The sequence below is a fragment of the Heteronotia binoei genome, chromosome 2, assembly GCF_032191835.1.
Source record: "Heteronotia binoei isolate CCM8104 ecotype False Entrance Well chromosome 2, APGP_CSIRO_Hbin_v1, whole genome shotgun sequence".
NCBI lineage: Eukaryota > Metazoa > Chordata > Lepidosauria > Squamata > Gekkonidae > Heteronotia > Heteronotia binoei.
The window spans coordinates 157,416,304-157,434,481 of record NC_083224.1 but is presented as its reverse complement, the minus strand read 5'-3'; the positions used below and the strand labels follow the sequence as shown (position 1 = coordinate 157,434,481).

Sequence of the window (18,178 nt, the reverse complement as noted above, 5' to 3'; positions counted from 1 at the left end):
GGCACAGACTGTCAGGAGTTTGGATATGATTCTGGATGCCTCCTTATCAATAGAGACCCAGATCACAAATGTTGCCAAAGCTGACATTTTTCCAGCTATGTCAGGTGAGGAAACTGGTCCCCTTTCTGTCTTGTCCTGACCTAACCACAATAATCTGTGCAACAGTCACTGCCAGATTGGACTACTATAATTTGCTCTATGCTGGCCTAACCTTAGGGTTACCAAATTCCCTGTGGTCTCCATCGGGGGACTTTTTTCGTGCGTGCAGCACAATGACATCACCCAGAAGTTACATCATTGTGCCGGCGACGCTGCACGCCGGCTGCTCTAGGTGTTTCCTGGGAAACTCTATGGTTTTCCCAGATGCTCTAGCAATTTGGGAGGGAAAAACTCTCCCTTCCAATTGCTAGAGTGTTCGGGGAAACCATAGTTTTCCTGGAAATGCCTAGATTGACTGGCGTGCAGCATCACTTCCGGGTGACGTCATTGCGCCGGTGATGTCGGGGGAAGTACCCCACCGGCCCAACATGGGCCAGTGGGTTGGAAACCTCCAGGGCAGAAGAACTTCCTGCCTGGCCCGAGGGCTTGGCAGCCTTACCTAACCTTGAGATTGATCTAAAAACTTCAACTGGTCCAGTATGTGGCAGTGTGGATCCTGATATGAACATCACAGACAGTGCACATTCAACCTGTGCTGGCTTCCAGTGGAGTATCGAGACAGGTTCAAGGTTTTGGTACTGACCTTTGAGGCCTAGAGTGGGGCCATCTGGTATGTTTCCTGAAGAGTGTTACACTCTGCAGGGAACTCTCTATTGGTGATCCCCATCCCAAAAGAAGTCTGGCTGTCTTCTACCAGAGCCAGGGCCTTTTCTGCCCTGGCTCTTTCCCTAGTGTAACTCTCTGCCAAATAACATCCGTGCCCTGTGGGTGTCACGTTCTCAGGGTGCAGGCAGGCAGGAGTCCAAGGTCAAAGTCCAGGAAGTCAAGCAGGAGCCAAGTCAACAATGCAGAATCACAAACCAGAATCAGAAGTCAATGTCCAAGAGCCAAAAGGTCAGGGTGTTAAGGAAATCAAGCAGGTCAGGATCAGAAATCAGGAAGGAGCATGGATGCAAGCCAGAGAATAAACTTGTTGCTTCCCCAAGGTTACCAGGTCCTGGGTGAGAGCAATATGGGAGTCTCAGTCAGCCTGCTCCTTGGGTGTCAGTGACTCTGCTAGAACTCAGGGTTGAGAGATCTGAAGCATCGGCGTGCCTCATGTCTTCGCTCTGAAAGTTCTTTCTGGAGCCTGCTTCGAACTCTTGAGATGGGAGAAAGAGAGCTTGGAGGAGATTGATCGTCAACAGCTGACACTGGTGCCTGGAGAGTGATTGATGGGTCAGCTGCTGTTTGTTCAGCTGAGGAACTGGCTGGCAACTCTTCCAGGTCTGTTAACCCTTCCAGCTCCTCCTCGCCAGGGCTCATTACAATGGGACCTAATGCAAGTTATGCAGAGCTTACAAGGCAGAGATGTTTTGCCAGGCTTTTGGTTGAAGATAACTATGAATACCATCCTATTGGCACTCCCTCCTCCACCTTTTTTCTTCCTGTCACTTTCCACCTTCTTGTGAGGCAGTGATAGAATCTGAAATTTTAACACCATTTGAGAATTTTTTTATATATGGATTATTTAAATTGTTTTATTATTTATGAATGTTTTTATCATGTTGTTCACTGCCCTGAGTCATGTGTATTAAGGGGTAGGGCAGTCTATAAATTAAAACAATAAATAATAAATAAAATTAATTAATTCTGAGTACCAGCCCATGAAATACTTAAGTCAAGGGCAGGGCCCAGAGGCAGCATGTTTTAAGAAAGGGTGTAGGCAGTAGATTGAGAGAGGGAGCCTTGTGGAGAGGGAGGAGCCTTGTGGACAAGAGCAGAAGTGAAAGGCAGGTAAGGCAAGGGTGATCAGGATTCTGAAGAAAAACTGCAGTGCTCAAGGTGAGGAAAAGTGGTATTCTGTGCTAGGCTGCAAGGACAAGTTAACAAAACTGTCCCAACTTTTTTCGGCATCACAGTCTCTCAGTTTCAGGGGCAACCACATCCAGGGGCATGAGAGACTGTGGCATGAAACCATTGGGTAAACAAGGGAATTTTAAAAGTCAGAGGCCTTAGGTGAAGTAGATAGGGTTACTAGTATATTTCCCTGCCTGCATTAAGGAGCTGAATACAAGGACATTCTTCTAGAAGTTTCTGTTATCATACTTCATACTCATTGTGACACACTAACCTGAAGCAGGCTGCAAGGCCCTTGAAGCTATGTGAGCAGTTTCATACACTGATTTGAATGCACTAGCCAGGTGTTTGGTTGCAGAAACAAGAGTTTTGCAAAACCATAATATGCTGTAATAACCTTGGTGCAATGTAAAATTTGTTAACCCTCGAAGACAAGAAAATGGGGAAGTTGCTATTGTTATGGGTCCTCATGATTTTAGTTTGGGGTTGCTGTGGCTGTATACTGTAATAATCAAAGTCTCTGTATGCTGTAAAATATTGTCCTGAATCTGTTTCTCGCATAGGATATTACAAACACAAGATATTACATATAGCAGCTGCTTGGAAGATTTTTACTAAAACTTGTTCAAAATGTTGAACTGTGTTCTAGTATTATTCCGATGTTTTATCCTCAGTTATGCTTTGCCATATTAAACATACAACCATTGCTTAAGAACATAAGAGAAGCCATGTTGGATCAGGCCAATGACCCATCTAGTCCAACACTCTGTGTCACACAGTGGCCAAAAACCCAGGTGCCATCAAGAGGTCCATCAGTGGGGCCAGGACACTAGAAGTCCTCACACTGTTGCCCCTCCCAAGCACTTAAAACAAAAGCAGTCAAAGAAACCATGAATGTGATTTTCTTTTTAAAACTTTAAAATAAAATACCAAGCAGTGGTGTGGTTGAGTGTTGGTCTTTGATTTGCACCTAACTCCCCCCGCCCCAATTAGTTAATTCATGCATTTTCTCTTTCCAGGTCCAACATAAGGCCTCATTATGTAGAATCAAGTGCACATGACTTCAAAATGCATACTTTCACTCGTGTAACATCCTGCAAAGTCTGTAAGATGCTTCTGAGGTAAGTGTTAAGGAGGTGGGATGAATAAAAATAATTACACCAAACTTCAGTAAACTATTGCAATGAATGAGACTAAAGGTATATTTTTCCACCAATTGTCTCAGGCTGATTCCTTTCTGCATACATTAGTTGATAATTTACACCCCAGCAATGCACACAAGAATTGCGCTGTTTAAATGTGTTGCTTCCGTCTTCATTTCATGGATATTCGTTTGGTTTTTAAATACCTAGATAGATTATTCTATGCCTATTTGCTTTTCCATACTTGGCTAGAATGCAAGTCTCCTCATCTGGAGAAAAAGAGGCATGAGGAAGCGGGTGCTGAGAAAGGGGAGTGGGTGAAGCATTTCATCTTGTCCACACTTTGATTCTACATTTGCTCCTGCCCCCACTTTGCACATTGTTGAGGTTGGAAATCTGATATTTGCTGTCAAGTATCTAATTCACTCTGAGGTAAATTTCATCTTTGCATCTAGTGGTTGTGGAGGGGAAGGAAATGGTACACAACTCAGTTTTCCCCCTGGCACCAAGGTTCCCTACCAAATTCTAATCAAGGCACAACAGAACATTAGCTCACACTGGCAAACATGTTCTTGTATAGCCATTGCATACTGTCAGTTGTAAGGAAAAGAAAAAAATGCTTTAATGTTTGTGTGAGTGTGATGCGGAAGAGCATGTCCCCCAGCAGAGATAGATTAAACAACATTAATATTAGTGTTTTCTCATTTTGTATATAATGCACTGATTATGCCTAAATTGATGTGCGTGTCCTTCAGTGTTAGATGGTGCTAACTTTTTATTGTAAGAATCGCTGGCTTACTGACGTAGAGCATGACTACCCATTCAGTTTGGCAAAAATGCCCTTCCAACCCACCTTGTCTCATCGTGGTTCAGAGGACAGAGTGGTTTTCTCAGAATGCAGAAGTTGATCATTTCCTAATGTGATTTGAAGAGTTGAATATTATTATAGTTCTCTGCACTGATGGAAGAGACCAGATTTATGAAAACAGTGGGCCCCTAGGTTAAGAAGATCTCCAAGGTAGGGTTGTCAAGTCCTACCTTTATCATGGCGGGGGGAACTTCTCACATGTGCAAGGTGCACATGACACAATGATGTCACCTGGAAGTGATGTCATAGCTCCAGGCATGTTGCTCCAGGGACACTCTAGGATTCAGGCAACCCTGCCTCTATGATACCATAGAGTTTTTACCAAAATGCTTGAGCATCCCCAGTGTGTTGTGCCTGGTGCAATGACATTACTTCCTGATGACTTCATCACGTTGAGCACATTGCCCAACAATAAAGCTATTGGAGGGCAGGGATCCCCTTGCTGGCCAGCTCCATGCCAGTGGGTTGGGGGCTCTCCAACCAGGGGAACCCCTGCTTCCAGCAGGAGCTTGGCAGCCTTACTCCAAGGTCTTGAGTTACATACAAAAAGCTAGGAGGCAAGCTGTCTTCTGCATAAGTAATCTAAATAAATTTTTCCTTTGTGGACTACACTGCAGCCAGAATAGAGCAGATTCTGTGAATGAGACATAGTTGGAAGATAAAGTATTTATTAAAGGCAATTTTAAAAACACCACCCCCCCCCCCACATCTGGGCTTTTTTTCCTTGACCAGTTTGAAGCAACCTGTGGCTGTTACTGAATTCAACATGCTTTTGGAATCAGGAGTGGAATCTCAGCTGGATATTCCCCCCAACCCCGAGAAGCTTTTATTTTTAATGATCCATAAAGTTATTTTTTCACAGATAAGCCATTTTTTCTTCCTCCATCACCCCTGAAAGATTTATTGCACTTTAAAAAATGTATTTATATCGTAATATGTTCTCAGTTACTGAAAATAATTCAGAAATTGTGATGATTCACTGCCTTTTTGTAAAAGCAAAATAATGATGAATCTGTATTCTGTTGTCTACCATGGGAGAGCATTATCTGTGGGGAACCTCTTCGTTCAAATCGGCTGCTGCTAGTGCAGTTGCTACCAGTATTAGAACTGCGGCTTGTCTTTCTTTTTAAAGCCATAAATGCTGCTTTCCAAAGTGGCCCTTGGAGAAATAATATTTTTCACTAAAATGAGATGAATGTATGAAAAATATGAATTATGGCTTTATTTTGTAAAAAATGTTTTTAAAGAGGTTACACCATTGAGTTGGTAGTAATCAATAAGTTGTTGGAATTTACAAAATATCCCAGCTATTGTCACCTAATGAATATTATTAAAGCTTCTGTACAGTAATTAAATCAAATTTGATTATCAATAACAGGGGCAGACTGGCCATTACAACTGCTGAGATTTCTCTTCTTGTTGCTTTCATGGTGCCTCCCTTAGAAGGGTTTGCATGTGTGTGTGAGGACTTACAGCTGAGCGTATGAACTCCATGATATGAAAGATTTATCAGTGATGACTTGAATTAAAAGCATCTCAATTCTACATCCATGGTGTGGGATAGAAGTACTCTGGGATGACTTCACCTCTTAGGCAGACCTTAGCATTGGGATGCTGTTGTTAATGGTGTATGCATGGCAGCAGTCACGTATTCACATGCTAGCACAGTCTTTAAATAATTATTTTAAATTCCAAATCCAACTGTGCCATTGCGGTTAGTTTAGGTAATTGCCGTGCACTTCTGAACAGGCTAACACTTTTCTAAGCTCATTGTCTTCAATGGACTGTAAAGGGTATAAATCATAGGTGTCAAATTCATTTGTTATGAGAGCCGGATCTGACATAAATGTCACTTGTTAGGCTGGGCCATGCATGCCATAAAATGTAACACAAGGTACCAGAGATATAAACTTCACCAAGGTGATTTCAGATGTCAAGTGGCAACAGCAGGTGAATGACAATAGCAGGCCTCATTGGTGTGGTATGTGAAGGGCAGTAGGCATGGAGATACCAGTGTTGGTAATGAAACAGGAAACCTAGGTCTCAGTTCCATCCAGGAGGATTCAGTCCAGAAGATACAAAGAATAAATGGACATAAGTCTGACATTAGGAACCACAACATTCAATTGCTGACTTTAGAGGATATGTGCTCTTAAGGAATTTCAAAGGGAGATTAGAAAGAGAGATTGCTGAATTGCAACTGATAATGAAGTTCAAAACAATGCATCCTCCTGGACTGAACTGAGATCTCCATTCTCCAAGATATAAAGATCAATCCAAGTGTTCTACTTTTTAATCAGGTTCTTTTTGAAAGAAAATAAATCTAGATAGGAACAGAGAAATCCAATATTTTTAAAACAAGGTTTTCAGGCTTAGGCAAAATAATTTCCTCAGTGTACATTATGCTTGACAGAAGAATCCATCCATCCATTCTTCCTCTCTCCCTCCCTTTGAAGAAGTGTGCTTGAACACAAAAACCTATACTTGGTCTTGAAACTGCCATCATGGGACTCCAACTTTGTTTTTTCTCTCTTTTCTCCCCCTCCCTTTCTCCCCAAAAGAGGAGCAGCACCTCTAGAGAAGGAAGCAGAAGCTCTGTGTGTGTGTGTGAGTGAGTGTGAGAGAGAGGGGTGGGGAGAGGGAGGGAGGAAGCAAAGAGTCACTTAGGAAACGGGGGGGGGGGAGGGGGGAAGCAAGCTACCCTGCAACTACAGCAGCAGCCCTGGAAAAGGAAGGAGAAGGAAGTTGCTCAGGGGCTGGATTTGAGCCCCATGGGTCATATGTTTGACACCACTGGTATAACTCTTTAGAAGTGTACTGTTATCATCACAGATGCCTGCCATAAGATTGTACTGTAAGATAAGCAGCTTTGAATGTTCAGGGTCTCCTTGCTGATATGTTCAAGAGCTTAAATTCACTCCTCTATTTTTGCTTGATCTGCAAAATCCAAACGTAAGACATTCATTTTAAATTTAATTCAGGAGCAAGAATGTTCTACAGAATGCATTCCAGATTGTCTTTTGTGTTACTCCATTATGCAAATTGTGTTGCACACAAAATGTATTTCTCCTAATCATTCCTCAATCTAACTTTACATTCCAGAGGAACATTTTATCAAGGCTATTTATGTTCAAAATGCGGAGCTGGAGCTCACAAAGAATGTTTGGGAAGACTAGACAATTGTGGCAGAGTTAATTTGGGCGGTAAGTCATTTTTATTGTATGGGATACAATTTTTAATTAGGCTATAAAACTTGCCAGATATAATTAAGGTTTAATTTCCCCCTAATTTGTGTTCATGGTATCACAGATCCTTTTGAAACGGTCATTTATAAGCACAATTATAATTGTGTTTTGATATTATGGCAGTTCCCCTCAATTTTAAGCTTGTAATGAGAAAGAGCAAGGGAAGAGGCTTGCCATCAGATCTGCCAGAATTCTGTTTGTGATCCATTCTGTGCAACTCATTCTGCATGCCAAAGTGGCCACGCAACATCCCAAGTGGCCATTCTACTTGTCCATGCAACAGGCCTATGCTTCATGGCAACCTCCTTTTGAAACTGGGAGGCATTTATAAAAAAATCATGACCACATGATTGCATCAAATTGTAGACTTATAAGTCTCCTTTCTGTAATTTGGAAATTATATGTGAAGCATTTATTATCCAAACTTACTCTTTGGATGACACAACAGAGAACTCTGGAACCAGATGAGTGGGTTTTTGTCAGGGAAAAACTACTCTGGACCAATGTTCCCTCTACGCTTCAGAGTCTTGTGAGCAAACATTCTACTTTGTGAGCTACTGGCATTAAAGTTGTGAGCTACTGCATAAATTATTGTGCTCTGGGGTCATCCTTCCTGAGCTAAGACAAAAATGTGTGAGCTGGAAGCTAAAAATCTGTGAGCTAGCTCACGCTAACTCAGCTTAGAGGGAACGCTGCTCTGGACCATTGTATTACTTTATTCCATTCGGTTAATAAATACACTAGGAAAACTAGTCTTAAGCTATATACTGTGTTCTTAGATCTTAAAGGCGTCTTTGATTCTATAGCTAGAGAACTACTCTGGGACAAACAAAATAAAATGAATATTGACAAGAGGTTAGTCTTGCTTATTAGGAAGTTATATGCCTCCACAACGGTCAAGTTAAAATGTTCCTTAGCAGGAAAACTAACACCAAAATTCCCCACTAACAAGGGAGTCAAAACAGGGCTGAATTCTAGCTCCCTCCTTATTTAATTTTTTTCTTAATAATCTGACCCCATACTTGGCAGGAGTTGATGGTCGCAGTCCTGAACTTGGCTCCATACATGTACCATTGTTATTATACGCATATGATGCAGTCTTAGTGTCTTATTCTTGCTCCAACTAAATTACGAAAATCAAAAATTCTTGTTTTCTCAAAAATGTGGAAATAGTTTAAATGAGAAATAAATGGAAATAGAATGGAACAGATCAAACATTTTAAATATTTAGGTACGCATTTCCAATACAATGCTTCTTGGACCACTCACTGTAAGTCTGCAACAAATGTGGCTAACAACAGTAGGCTGGCTGTTACTTGCTTTTTCTGTAACAGAAATAACCAATTTGTATCTGCTGCACTAAAGGTTTTTAACACTGAAGTGGGCCTGTAACTGCTCTATGGTATCCCAGTATGGATTGGTTCGTTTGATCATTCTTTGGAATGCAGTCAGTCAAATTTCTTCACAAAATCTTGGAAATGTCACATTGTGTTCCTTACGCAGCTCTCTTTAGAAACTGGACAACCCTTAGATGAAATCAGGGTGTGGCGTGCTATCAAATACTGCTTGTGATTACACTATAATTCCAAGCCCTCTAGTCTTACTCATCAAATGCTTTCAGAATCTGAGATGTCTAACTGGTTAGCTTGTTTTGAAAAGAAAAAAATGGTGTTATTGGTTTATCCCTGGATTCACTATTTATGCTGTCCTAATCAGATGCATTCTTTTAAGGATTAAACACAGAATTTTGGACATTGAATCACAAAATCTCTGTAGTATGGCCAATAAAACTTGATCTCCCTTGAATTTGGCTTCATATCTCCACTTTATGAAAATTTCAGAACAACATAGAGCTTTTTCTTTGGCCAGATTTAATGTTATGCCATCTGCAATCCTATATGGAAGATTCTAAAAGGTACCATATTCAGCTAGATATTTTCCCAGTAAACTAAGCTGAACTGAAACAATTTCACATATTCTTTTTCATTGTCCTTTTTTTGCAGAAATTTGTACTAAATATCTAAACCATATCTAAACCATATTTGGTAAATAAAATATATTTTATCTTGAATGACACCTCTCTGGATATAACTGAGAAGGTGGCTATATTTTTGCAGTATGCTATAAAATAGTGCTTTGATAATATATAAACAGTAAATTTGATGGAATATTTATTCAGCTGTAATTCAGTAGAAACCTGTATTTTATGTTCCATCTTCTTTATTTTATATGCCAATAAAGGACTGATAAAGAAACTGGAAGGGAAATGGATTCTGTGAATTACACCGCATTGAAATTCTTTTCCTCTCCAAACCCTGCCCACATCAGGGTCTACCCCTAAAGTTTCCTGTAAGCCGCCCTGAGCCTGTCCTGTAAGCCGCCCTGAGCCTGCTTTGGCGGGGATGGCGGGGTATTAATAAAAATTTATTATTATTATTATTATTATTATTATTATTATTATTATTATTATTATTATTATTATTATTATTATTATTATTATTATAGTTTCCAAGAATTTCCCAACTCAGAACTGGGAAGCCTTCCCTAACATGAAAGGAAGGTGATTTGCTCTCTACAGTGCTTCAGTATTGCAAGAAGATAAAGCTAGTTTAGCAAGACCAGGTGACGCAAGAGACCTTGACCCTGTTCACACAGCATGTTGAGTCCGTGTTAAACTGACCTGGTTCTGTTCCAAATATCTTTGTTCTGGATATTATCGATCAGATTGCCATATTGCAATTCTAATCATTCCACGGTGAAACTGTCTTCTGCCGTCCACATGACGGCACCATGCAGTTTTCCTCCACTGTTATGTGCATCATGCACACATGCACATTATGTGCATATGCGCATGCACATAGGTTAAAACATTATATGGTTATGCAGTTATGTGCATCTCACTAAGTAGTAAAAAAAAATGGCGATCATAAACCGGATGTCTGAGGCTCCTTTTGCTCTGGGACAGCCTTCAGACATCCGGAAGTTGGTCGAGAACTATCCAGACAGGGAAACTATGAGGTGAAACCGGAGAACTCAAAAAACACCACAAAAGAGCAGGTAACAAAATACTCCGGTTCTGAGAATGATTGGGGGGGTGGCTACTACAAGTTAATACCGGGAGGCAGATGTTGCTGTCTGATCAGCCACTTTTAATGCGGTATGAAACAGCAGCAACAACTGATTATACTGTGTGTCTGAACAGCCCACTTGTGTGGCTAAAGCTGCTGATTCTGACCAGTCTCCTCAGTCTCAGTGACTTGTTGCAGTTACAGATTTGAGTAGTGTACAGTCCACTGGAAGATGACTTCTGCACAGATCCCTTTGAATTGCTTTGACATAGACAATGTTTACTGTGATTTATAGCTAGTCCACTGATTATAGGGAGTCAGCACCAGGTTTGCCACTGCATGTATGCACTAGTCTAGAGGAACCTGTGCCAATCATGGATCTCTGTTGAGCATATTTGTTACAATACAGATTTACTGCGTCCACATTTTAAAAATTTGGTGTCCGTTTGAGGTCTCTTAAGTGAAAACCTAAAACATTTATTGAGTCAAGAGGCTACTCACTTGTATGCCTGGTTTTTGGGAATGTTAAACTGTTTATGGATTAGTTAAATTTTTCTTTGATCCAGCAAGAGATGACTTGTGTACTTAAAACTAGTTTGGACACGAGACTCCCAAAATGGCCTATTCAGTGAGGCAGAGTGCCATTAAGAAACAAAAATCTTGGAAACTTGCCTAGAAGTAAACCACGTACATGAATTACGTAATTTGTCTTGCCAAATCACATGAGGTGTATTTCATTTCATGATAAGCTATTCAAATAAAATGGAGGGCAGGCCCACTCTTGTCTTGAAATATATGCCTCTCTGAGTACACATTTAAAAAATAACAAACATTGAACTTTGTTCACAGGAGTGGTCATGTTAAGATGTTTGAGTGCTACTTCTCCACTCCTCCCCCCCAACAATTTTACCTTTATGCAATGCCTTTTACCTTTAAGCAATATTGTTTCTTATTTTCCACTGGTGAGGAGTTCTTCAGTAGCTACTAGCTTTATATTGTTGGTTTTCTTTTGAAAAGAGGATATTTTTACAAGGCGTTTTAGAATATGTTTTGTAATATCTATTCAAATTACAATTATGCAAGATGAGGCAGGGAGGAGGAGAAGAACATGCTGAAATATTTTCTAGAATTCTTTTTTCCCCTTGCAAAGTCCCTGGAAATGTTGGGGAAAGCTGAATTATCTGTAATGTATGGGTTTGATCCAGCCGTGTTTTTAAATTTAATCTTGCCTAGTGTTTTTTTTTTTTTTTGAGCAAGAACACACAGGAATGCTGTTCTGGCTGGCTTTGTGTCAGGGGGTCTGGCCTAATATGCAAATGAGTTCCTGCTGGGCTTTTTCTACAAAAAAAGCCCTGATCTTGCCCAAGTCTTCTGTTTACTACAGCTGCTGTCCCATATGGTTTTTGAACATGTAGGTCATTGGCATAGCCTTTTAGGAGATCACAGGGGACCCCTCCTCTTTTTGACACTAGGAGAAAAGTTAATTGAATCCAACCCTTTATTTTCTTATCAAACTGTTTTAAGAGCATAAATACATTTTCATAACTTATTTATAAAATTTTGCATGTGCTAAATAATGCAATGTAAACACATAACACCTTTTGTTATGTTCCAACAAAAATGAAAATGTACCTAATACTAGAAAATGAGATAAAGATGCAAAATTGCTGTGCCCTGTGACGTGTGTGTGTGTGTGTGTGAAGTGCCATCAAGTCACAGCCAATTTATGCTCTGAGATTTTTCATCACAGGTCTTTTGCAGTTTCTGACCCCCTCACTCAATCAGATACGACGTAAAAGACAGCTTCCATGTTTGCCAAGGCCTGATTCAGATCAGGACAGTGGTCCAGGGGTGTTTGGGCTTTGGTTCATTTCTTGACCTGCAGCTGCCCCAGGGGACCCTGTTGACCCTATTGGTGGAGCTATCCATAGGATTGCTAATGGCCTGGAGAAAAATATCCTGTCCCTTTAATAGAAGCATTATGGGATTTTATTTCCCAGTGATGTTTACCTTCATTCCATGAAAGCATCAAATGCCCATTTCCATACATTAGGATCTATTAAAGGGACAAGGCAGCTTTCTTTAGGGCTGTTGAAAACCCGCATATGCAGATTATTCAATAAAGTGCACATGCAGTATTTGTAAATTTATATTCTGCCCTTCCTTCTACTTCATAAATCCCATATCTTCATTGTTTTTGATATCTTCTTTTGCATTGTCTTTCTAACTTTGTAATCCTGGTACTAGTATCTTGTTTGTTGGACATCTTATGCTGTCTGATTACATTGTTTCTATTGTATGATTTGCCTGTAGTCTCAGCAAGAAAATGAAACAAGAAATAAATGTAAGGCTTTGTATTTTAGTGGGGGATTCCCCCCAGATTTTTAGGAATGGCAGTTTAGGCCATGTTCCATTTGGACTTTGGTGATGGTACTCACTACAAGGGTACTGCCACCTTTTTCAGGGATCTCCCAAATCCCTGAGAAGTTGTGGAAAATGTAGGAGTTCTTACACTATTTTATTTAATACAAAAAGCACAGCTTTTGCCACAGAAATTTCAGCCATGCCATGCATAACTCACTTAATCTGAATACTGCCATGTACCTGAGTACATCAAAGTCCATTTCAGTTTCCACATTTGAATATGTTAGGTTTTTTAAAATTTAAATTCTACTTTTCAGTCAAAAATTGCTTACCAAGTGTCTTCTAGCAAATAAAAAAGATATTGGATTTATATCCCACCCTCCCCTCTGAATCTCAGAGTGGCTGACAATCGCCTTCATCTTCCTCCCCCACAACAGTGAGGGGGCAGGGGCTGAGAGAGCTCTCCCAGAAGCTACCCTTTCAAGGATAACTCTGTGAGTGCTATGGCTGACCCAAGGCCATTCCAGCAGCTGCAAGTGCAGGAGTGGAGAATCAAACCTGGTTCTCTCAGATAAGAGTCCACGCACTTAACCACTACGCCAAACTGGCTCTCCTCTTCATAAAAATGAACACTCCTCTCTGTTGAAATGCAGTGTGATGAGTTCTCAGTCCAAGCATGATGGAGGTGGCCTGCTTGCTGCTTTTCTCCCTCTGGCCTTGCAGATGGCAGCTGGTAACTGAGTGGAGGGGAACTCTCAGCTGAGCATAGTTTCAGACAGCATGGCAAGGTACCTGTTTGTTGGTGCTGCTTTCTTGCTGATTGAAGTTGGTATAGAACATTGCCTGAATGTGTAATCCTGAAGGCCAGTTCATACATACATGCTTGCATGTCATTAGATTACTCACCTCTCATGCTGAATCTTATGAACCAGCTATGTTGAAGAAAAAACTGATCAAGATCCAAACAGTGGTTTTAGATTAGGGCAGAATGGCCAAACTGTGGCTTAGCAGCCACATGTGGTTCTTTCCAGACATATTGTGTGGTTCTCAAAGCCCCCACCACCACATCAGCTGGCTTGGAGAAGGCATTTCTCTCTTTAAATCACTTATCCAACCCAAGCCATCCAGTGGCTTGGAGAATGCATTTAAAGTTAAAGTTGCCTTCTTTCTACCCCTCCCCTTATCTATTTACTTTCTTTCCACCTTTCTTACCACCCTTCATTATTTCTTGTCTTGTGGTTCTCAAAAATCTGATGTTCGTGTCTTGCAGCTCTCAAACATCTGATATTTATTCTATGTGGCTCTTACATTAAGCAAATTAGGCCACCTCTGATGGATAATAATAGCTTGGGTGTACTTACTAGATTTTTTTTTTGGCTTTCTGCCTTCAAAGAGCATGGGGTTGCCAACTCTAGATTTGGAAATACCTGGAGATTTGGGAGGGGTGTGGAGCCTGAGGAGAGCAGGATTTGGAGAGAGGAGAGACTATCATAGAGTCCTCCTTCCAAAGTGGCCATTTTCTACAGGGGAACTGATCTCTGTTGCCTGGAGATGAATTGTAATCGCAGGAGATCTCCAGCTACCACCTGGAGACTCGAAAATACAGATAACACTGAAATACACTGTGCTTGTGACCATGCATTTTATATTGGAGAACTGTTAATTTTTGGAAATATTGGGCATACAATGAAAATCTATATGGATTTATTAACAGATTTTTAATTAGAATCATTTAAAAAGTTTGTGAGTTGTGACAGTTGTAATATATTTTGTTGTTATCTGTATTTTACCATACTACCACACCAAATGTTTGTGTTATTTTTGCTAACCACCTGGAGATTGGCAACCCTAGGGCAGACCGCCCCCCCCATGCCATCTCACAGGAAAGAGGTACTGAGAAACAAGTTCAGAATCTCCTTTAGGAGTACAGAGCTAGTTGCACCATCCCCTTAGATCTTACTTTAAGTCAACAGCCTTTTAAAGTAGGTTAGGCTGAGAGTAACTGGCTGCAGGTCTCCCAGTGACTTCGAACACGCGTCTCTGAGGTCTCAATCTGATATTTGGATCCTTTCTGCTATGTAGTATATAATCTGTGGTGGCTTGTTAATGACTGGCTCATTGATTAGACACCATTCAGTGCTCCTATTAACATCTGATGGGAAGTTAACAAGCAGTGACTGTTTATCTTGTCCTCTTCATGATGCAGTTTGTATACAATGTTCCACCCCCAGTTAAATTGGAGATAGATTTTAGCTTAGTATATTTCTTGCTTGAAGGCACACCTATAGAAAAATAGATTTTGCACAGGTAAGATCTGAGTGCAAAATCAATGTGACAAATGTTAATGTTTAAATGTAGAAGATATATATGGATTTTGCATTTTGACATAACATTTTTGGTATCATTTTCACTAGGGAAAAGAAGTTACATCCAGTTCAACCCACAAAAAATTAGCATACTCCACACTGAAATTTGATTGATATTGCAATGCAGGATTTTGAAAGTCTAATTTCTTTGAGTTTCTGCTGTTGTCTTGTCATTGTTTCAGAAAGCTTGAGTTGATCATTTGAAAGACTCTAAGCTGTTTATAGCCTAGCTGTTCAGTGCTGTTTAACTTCAGCCAATAAAACTAAGTGAACACAGTTTGCAAAATAACTAGCTGAGCCCTCAGGCTGTTGGAGCATAAAACAGGTATCAGCTAGCAAAACAAAGTAGTTCCGTGTACTCTCACCACACTGTGTAGCTGCAGATTATTGTTGAACAGAGCACAATTTCACTTGCTGATCATGCCAATTTTTACATTTGTTTCAGAACATGGGACCCTGAAACATGAGGTAAGTCTGATTTGGGTTTTTTAAAAGGTTTGATTTGACATTTCTTTTGTGAATTACTTAAAATGCTCCTTTCTGTATGTAGCTACAGTAGCATGACAGACTCCTCTGGCTTTCTGCAGTCGCAGTTGTGATCTCCGAGAAGTTGACAAATGCAGAGCTTTGAACCCCTTCTGCAAGCTTAAGAATTTAAAAATGAAACTTCTACTCAAGATCAAGCCCCTTGCATTTCTAAATATTTCAACAAGAGGGAGTTAAGCGAATGTTTAACTCTGTCTTTAAAAGTGATGGGACATGATGTACTTAACATTTGTTGGATCATGTTTTAATTTGTGATGAGTGGCAGACAATGTCTAGTTTTCTTCAAACTTTAAGGCATTTGTAGACAAGTATAGGAAGACTAAGACAAGCAGTAATTCCAGAGGGAAAGGCGATCACAGCAAAAATAAACAGAAGTTTAGTGGGACTTTACGACTAGCAGGTTCTCATTCCAGCATAGGTTTTTTCAGACTACAACTTTTGTCAGAGGCAGTTCTGTTTAAATTCAAGATTGTGAGCCATCATGCAAATTAGGAGTGAAATTTCCAAGTCGATTAACATTTTCATAACATGCTAACAACAAGTTAAATATATGATCACAATTCGCAGCACTTCTCAGGATGTTGCTGCAGAAAATGTAGCCAAATCTAGCCTTGGACTAAATTTTTACTGTAGGATTACTTGATTAATCTTTGCCTTGATTCCAACAGACATAACAATGGGCAAATGGCTTCTTGTACAGTAAGGCCTTGGAAGAGGGGAAGGTTTTAAAAATTCAGGGCACCAGTGCATTGATTCTTTCTTGTCCCTGTATACAGCTGTGAAACATAGGATGATGAGAAAAAAGTGGATCACAAAAAGGCTTCTTGTGGACCACTCTTTAATTCTTCAGTGTTTAATATCCTGCTGTGATTCTGAGCAGCACTTAGAATTTTTGGAGTGTAGTTTTCTTAACTTTGGAAGGGCTTTATGTGAAATTGTAAGTTTAAGGTGTGCTCAGCATTGTGGATTTACTCCTAAGCCATTCATTCTTTGGTGAAGTGGCAATGTAGAGGTTTTTACTTGGAATTGACAATTAATCTCTGAGCAAATTAAACTGATCTTCAGAGTTATACTTCTCTTGGATCATGAAGGTGAAAACAGAAATACTCCTTTTTGTCTGCCTTGCATTATATCCCCTCACATCTGTAAAATGGTGCCAGGGATGGAGTTTTAATACATTAACCATTAACAAACAAACACCAAACAGAGAAACAGAGGTGCATTGGGAATATCCCACCTAGGATTGGGAACGTTTGCATTAACTAGTCCTGAGGAAGTCTATAGTTACACAGATAAATCATTAATAAGCCATGAAGGCTGCCCAAGGATTAAGTGACTATTGCTGGGACACTGAGCACTACACCTAATATAGCATTTTGATTGCTAAGATTGAAGGTGGCATTAGAATGTGTTAATTATTACCTGCTGGCTCATATTCAGCAATTCACAATCAGTTTAGAGGCCAACTGTGGATAGGTGGAAGATTTTTCTTTCTCTTGAGAGGATTGCATAAACCTGAAGAGCTCCAAGAAGCAGGGAAACTTTCCCCTTCCCCCACTTCCATACCTGTTATATACCATAACATTCTCAGTACTTGCATATGGTGTTTGATTCTGCAATGCTCAACTGTGGGTTGAACCCAACCAACTTTTCTGCTGATGAAAAAGAAGGAGGGGTCCTCTGTGAATGCGCGCACACAAATGCTTTTGGGATCACGGGACCTAGATGAACAAAAGTCATGTGGGACAGGGGCAGCAGTGAGGAGGAGAATGGGGTGGGATGAGCAAAACAGACAGCAGGATCCAAGCCATTGAATATCTATTGAGACTATTGAATGTCCCTTATTTCTGCAGCCCAAGTCTAGACACATGTGTTGAGTCCCTGCTGGATGAGTTGTTCAGAATTAGTTGGCTGGCCTCAGGCAACTGATTTTGGAAATGCCATTGAAGAGCAGCAAAAACATATATTTTGTTGCATTTTAAAAGCATAGTTCAAAACATTCTAAAACATTTTACCTGAGGTTAGGAGTGGCAAGTGTAGTTTTTTTTTAAAGACTATGTAAGGCTAATAGATGGTATTTTTACCCTTCATGGATGTCATTTGCATTTTATGCCTGAGGAACTAAAATGTCTTAGGGATGTCTGGTTCCTACAATCTGCAGGTGAAATTTCGATCTCTTTAATATTACTGTTCCTAATATTACTGTTCTTAGTGTTTACTACCCTTCAATAGCTATTTTGAGAAGGTTATTTACTATATAAAATATAACTGCTGTAAAATGTGTAGTACATAATCTGTTTGGTTGAAAGTGCCTCATTCCAGTGAACACATTCCACATATTGTCTGTTGCAATTGCAGCAGACAAAACTGGCAAACCAATTCAGTTTGCAAACGTATACTAGCTGATGAAGGCACCATTTAAACTGCACTTTGCATTCTCCCCTGCCCCGCCCCCTCCCTTGGTACCAACCTGATTGTGGAGAGTTGATATGACTCCTTTTAAGAAATCTTTCTTTTCCTGAATGGCTTCTACAGGCTGTAGTATGTAGAAATAATAAGGGTCCCATTCTTGCTCGGAATT

General features: G+C 40.2%; 1 protein-coding gene across 1 annotated transcript in view; it reads left to right on the top strand.

Moving 5' to 3' along the window:
• Positions 1-18,178, top strand: part of VAV3 (vav guanine nucleotide exchange factor 3) — a 230,022-nt gene that overhangs the window by 139,951 nt on the left and 71,893 nt on the right. Inside the window, exons 16-18 of the mRNA XM_060232308.1 lie at positions 3,018-3,119; positions 7,111-7,211; positions 15,497-15,519. Coding sequence (XP_060088291.1) covers positions 3,018-3,119; positions 7,111-7,211; positions 15,497-15,519 — 226 coding nt within the window. The remainder of the gene's footprint in view (positions 1-3,017; positions 3,120-7,110; positions 7,212-15,496; positions 15,520-18,178) is intronic.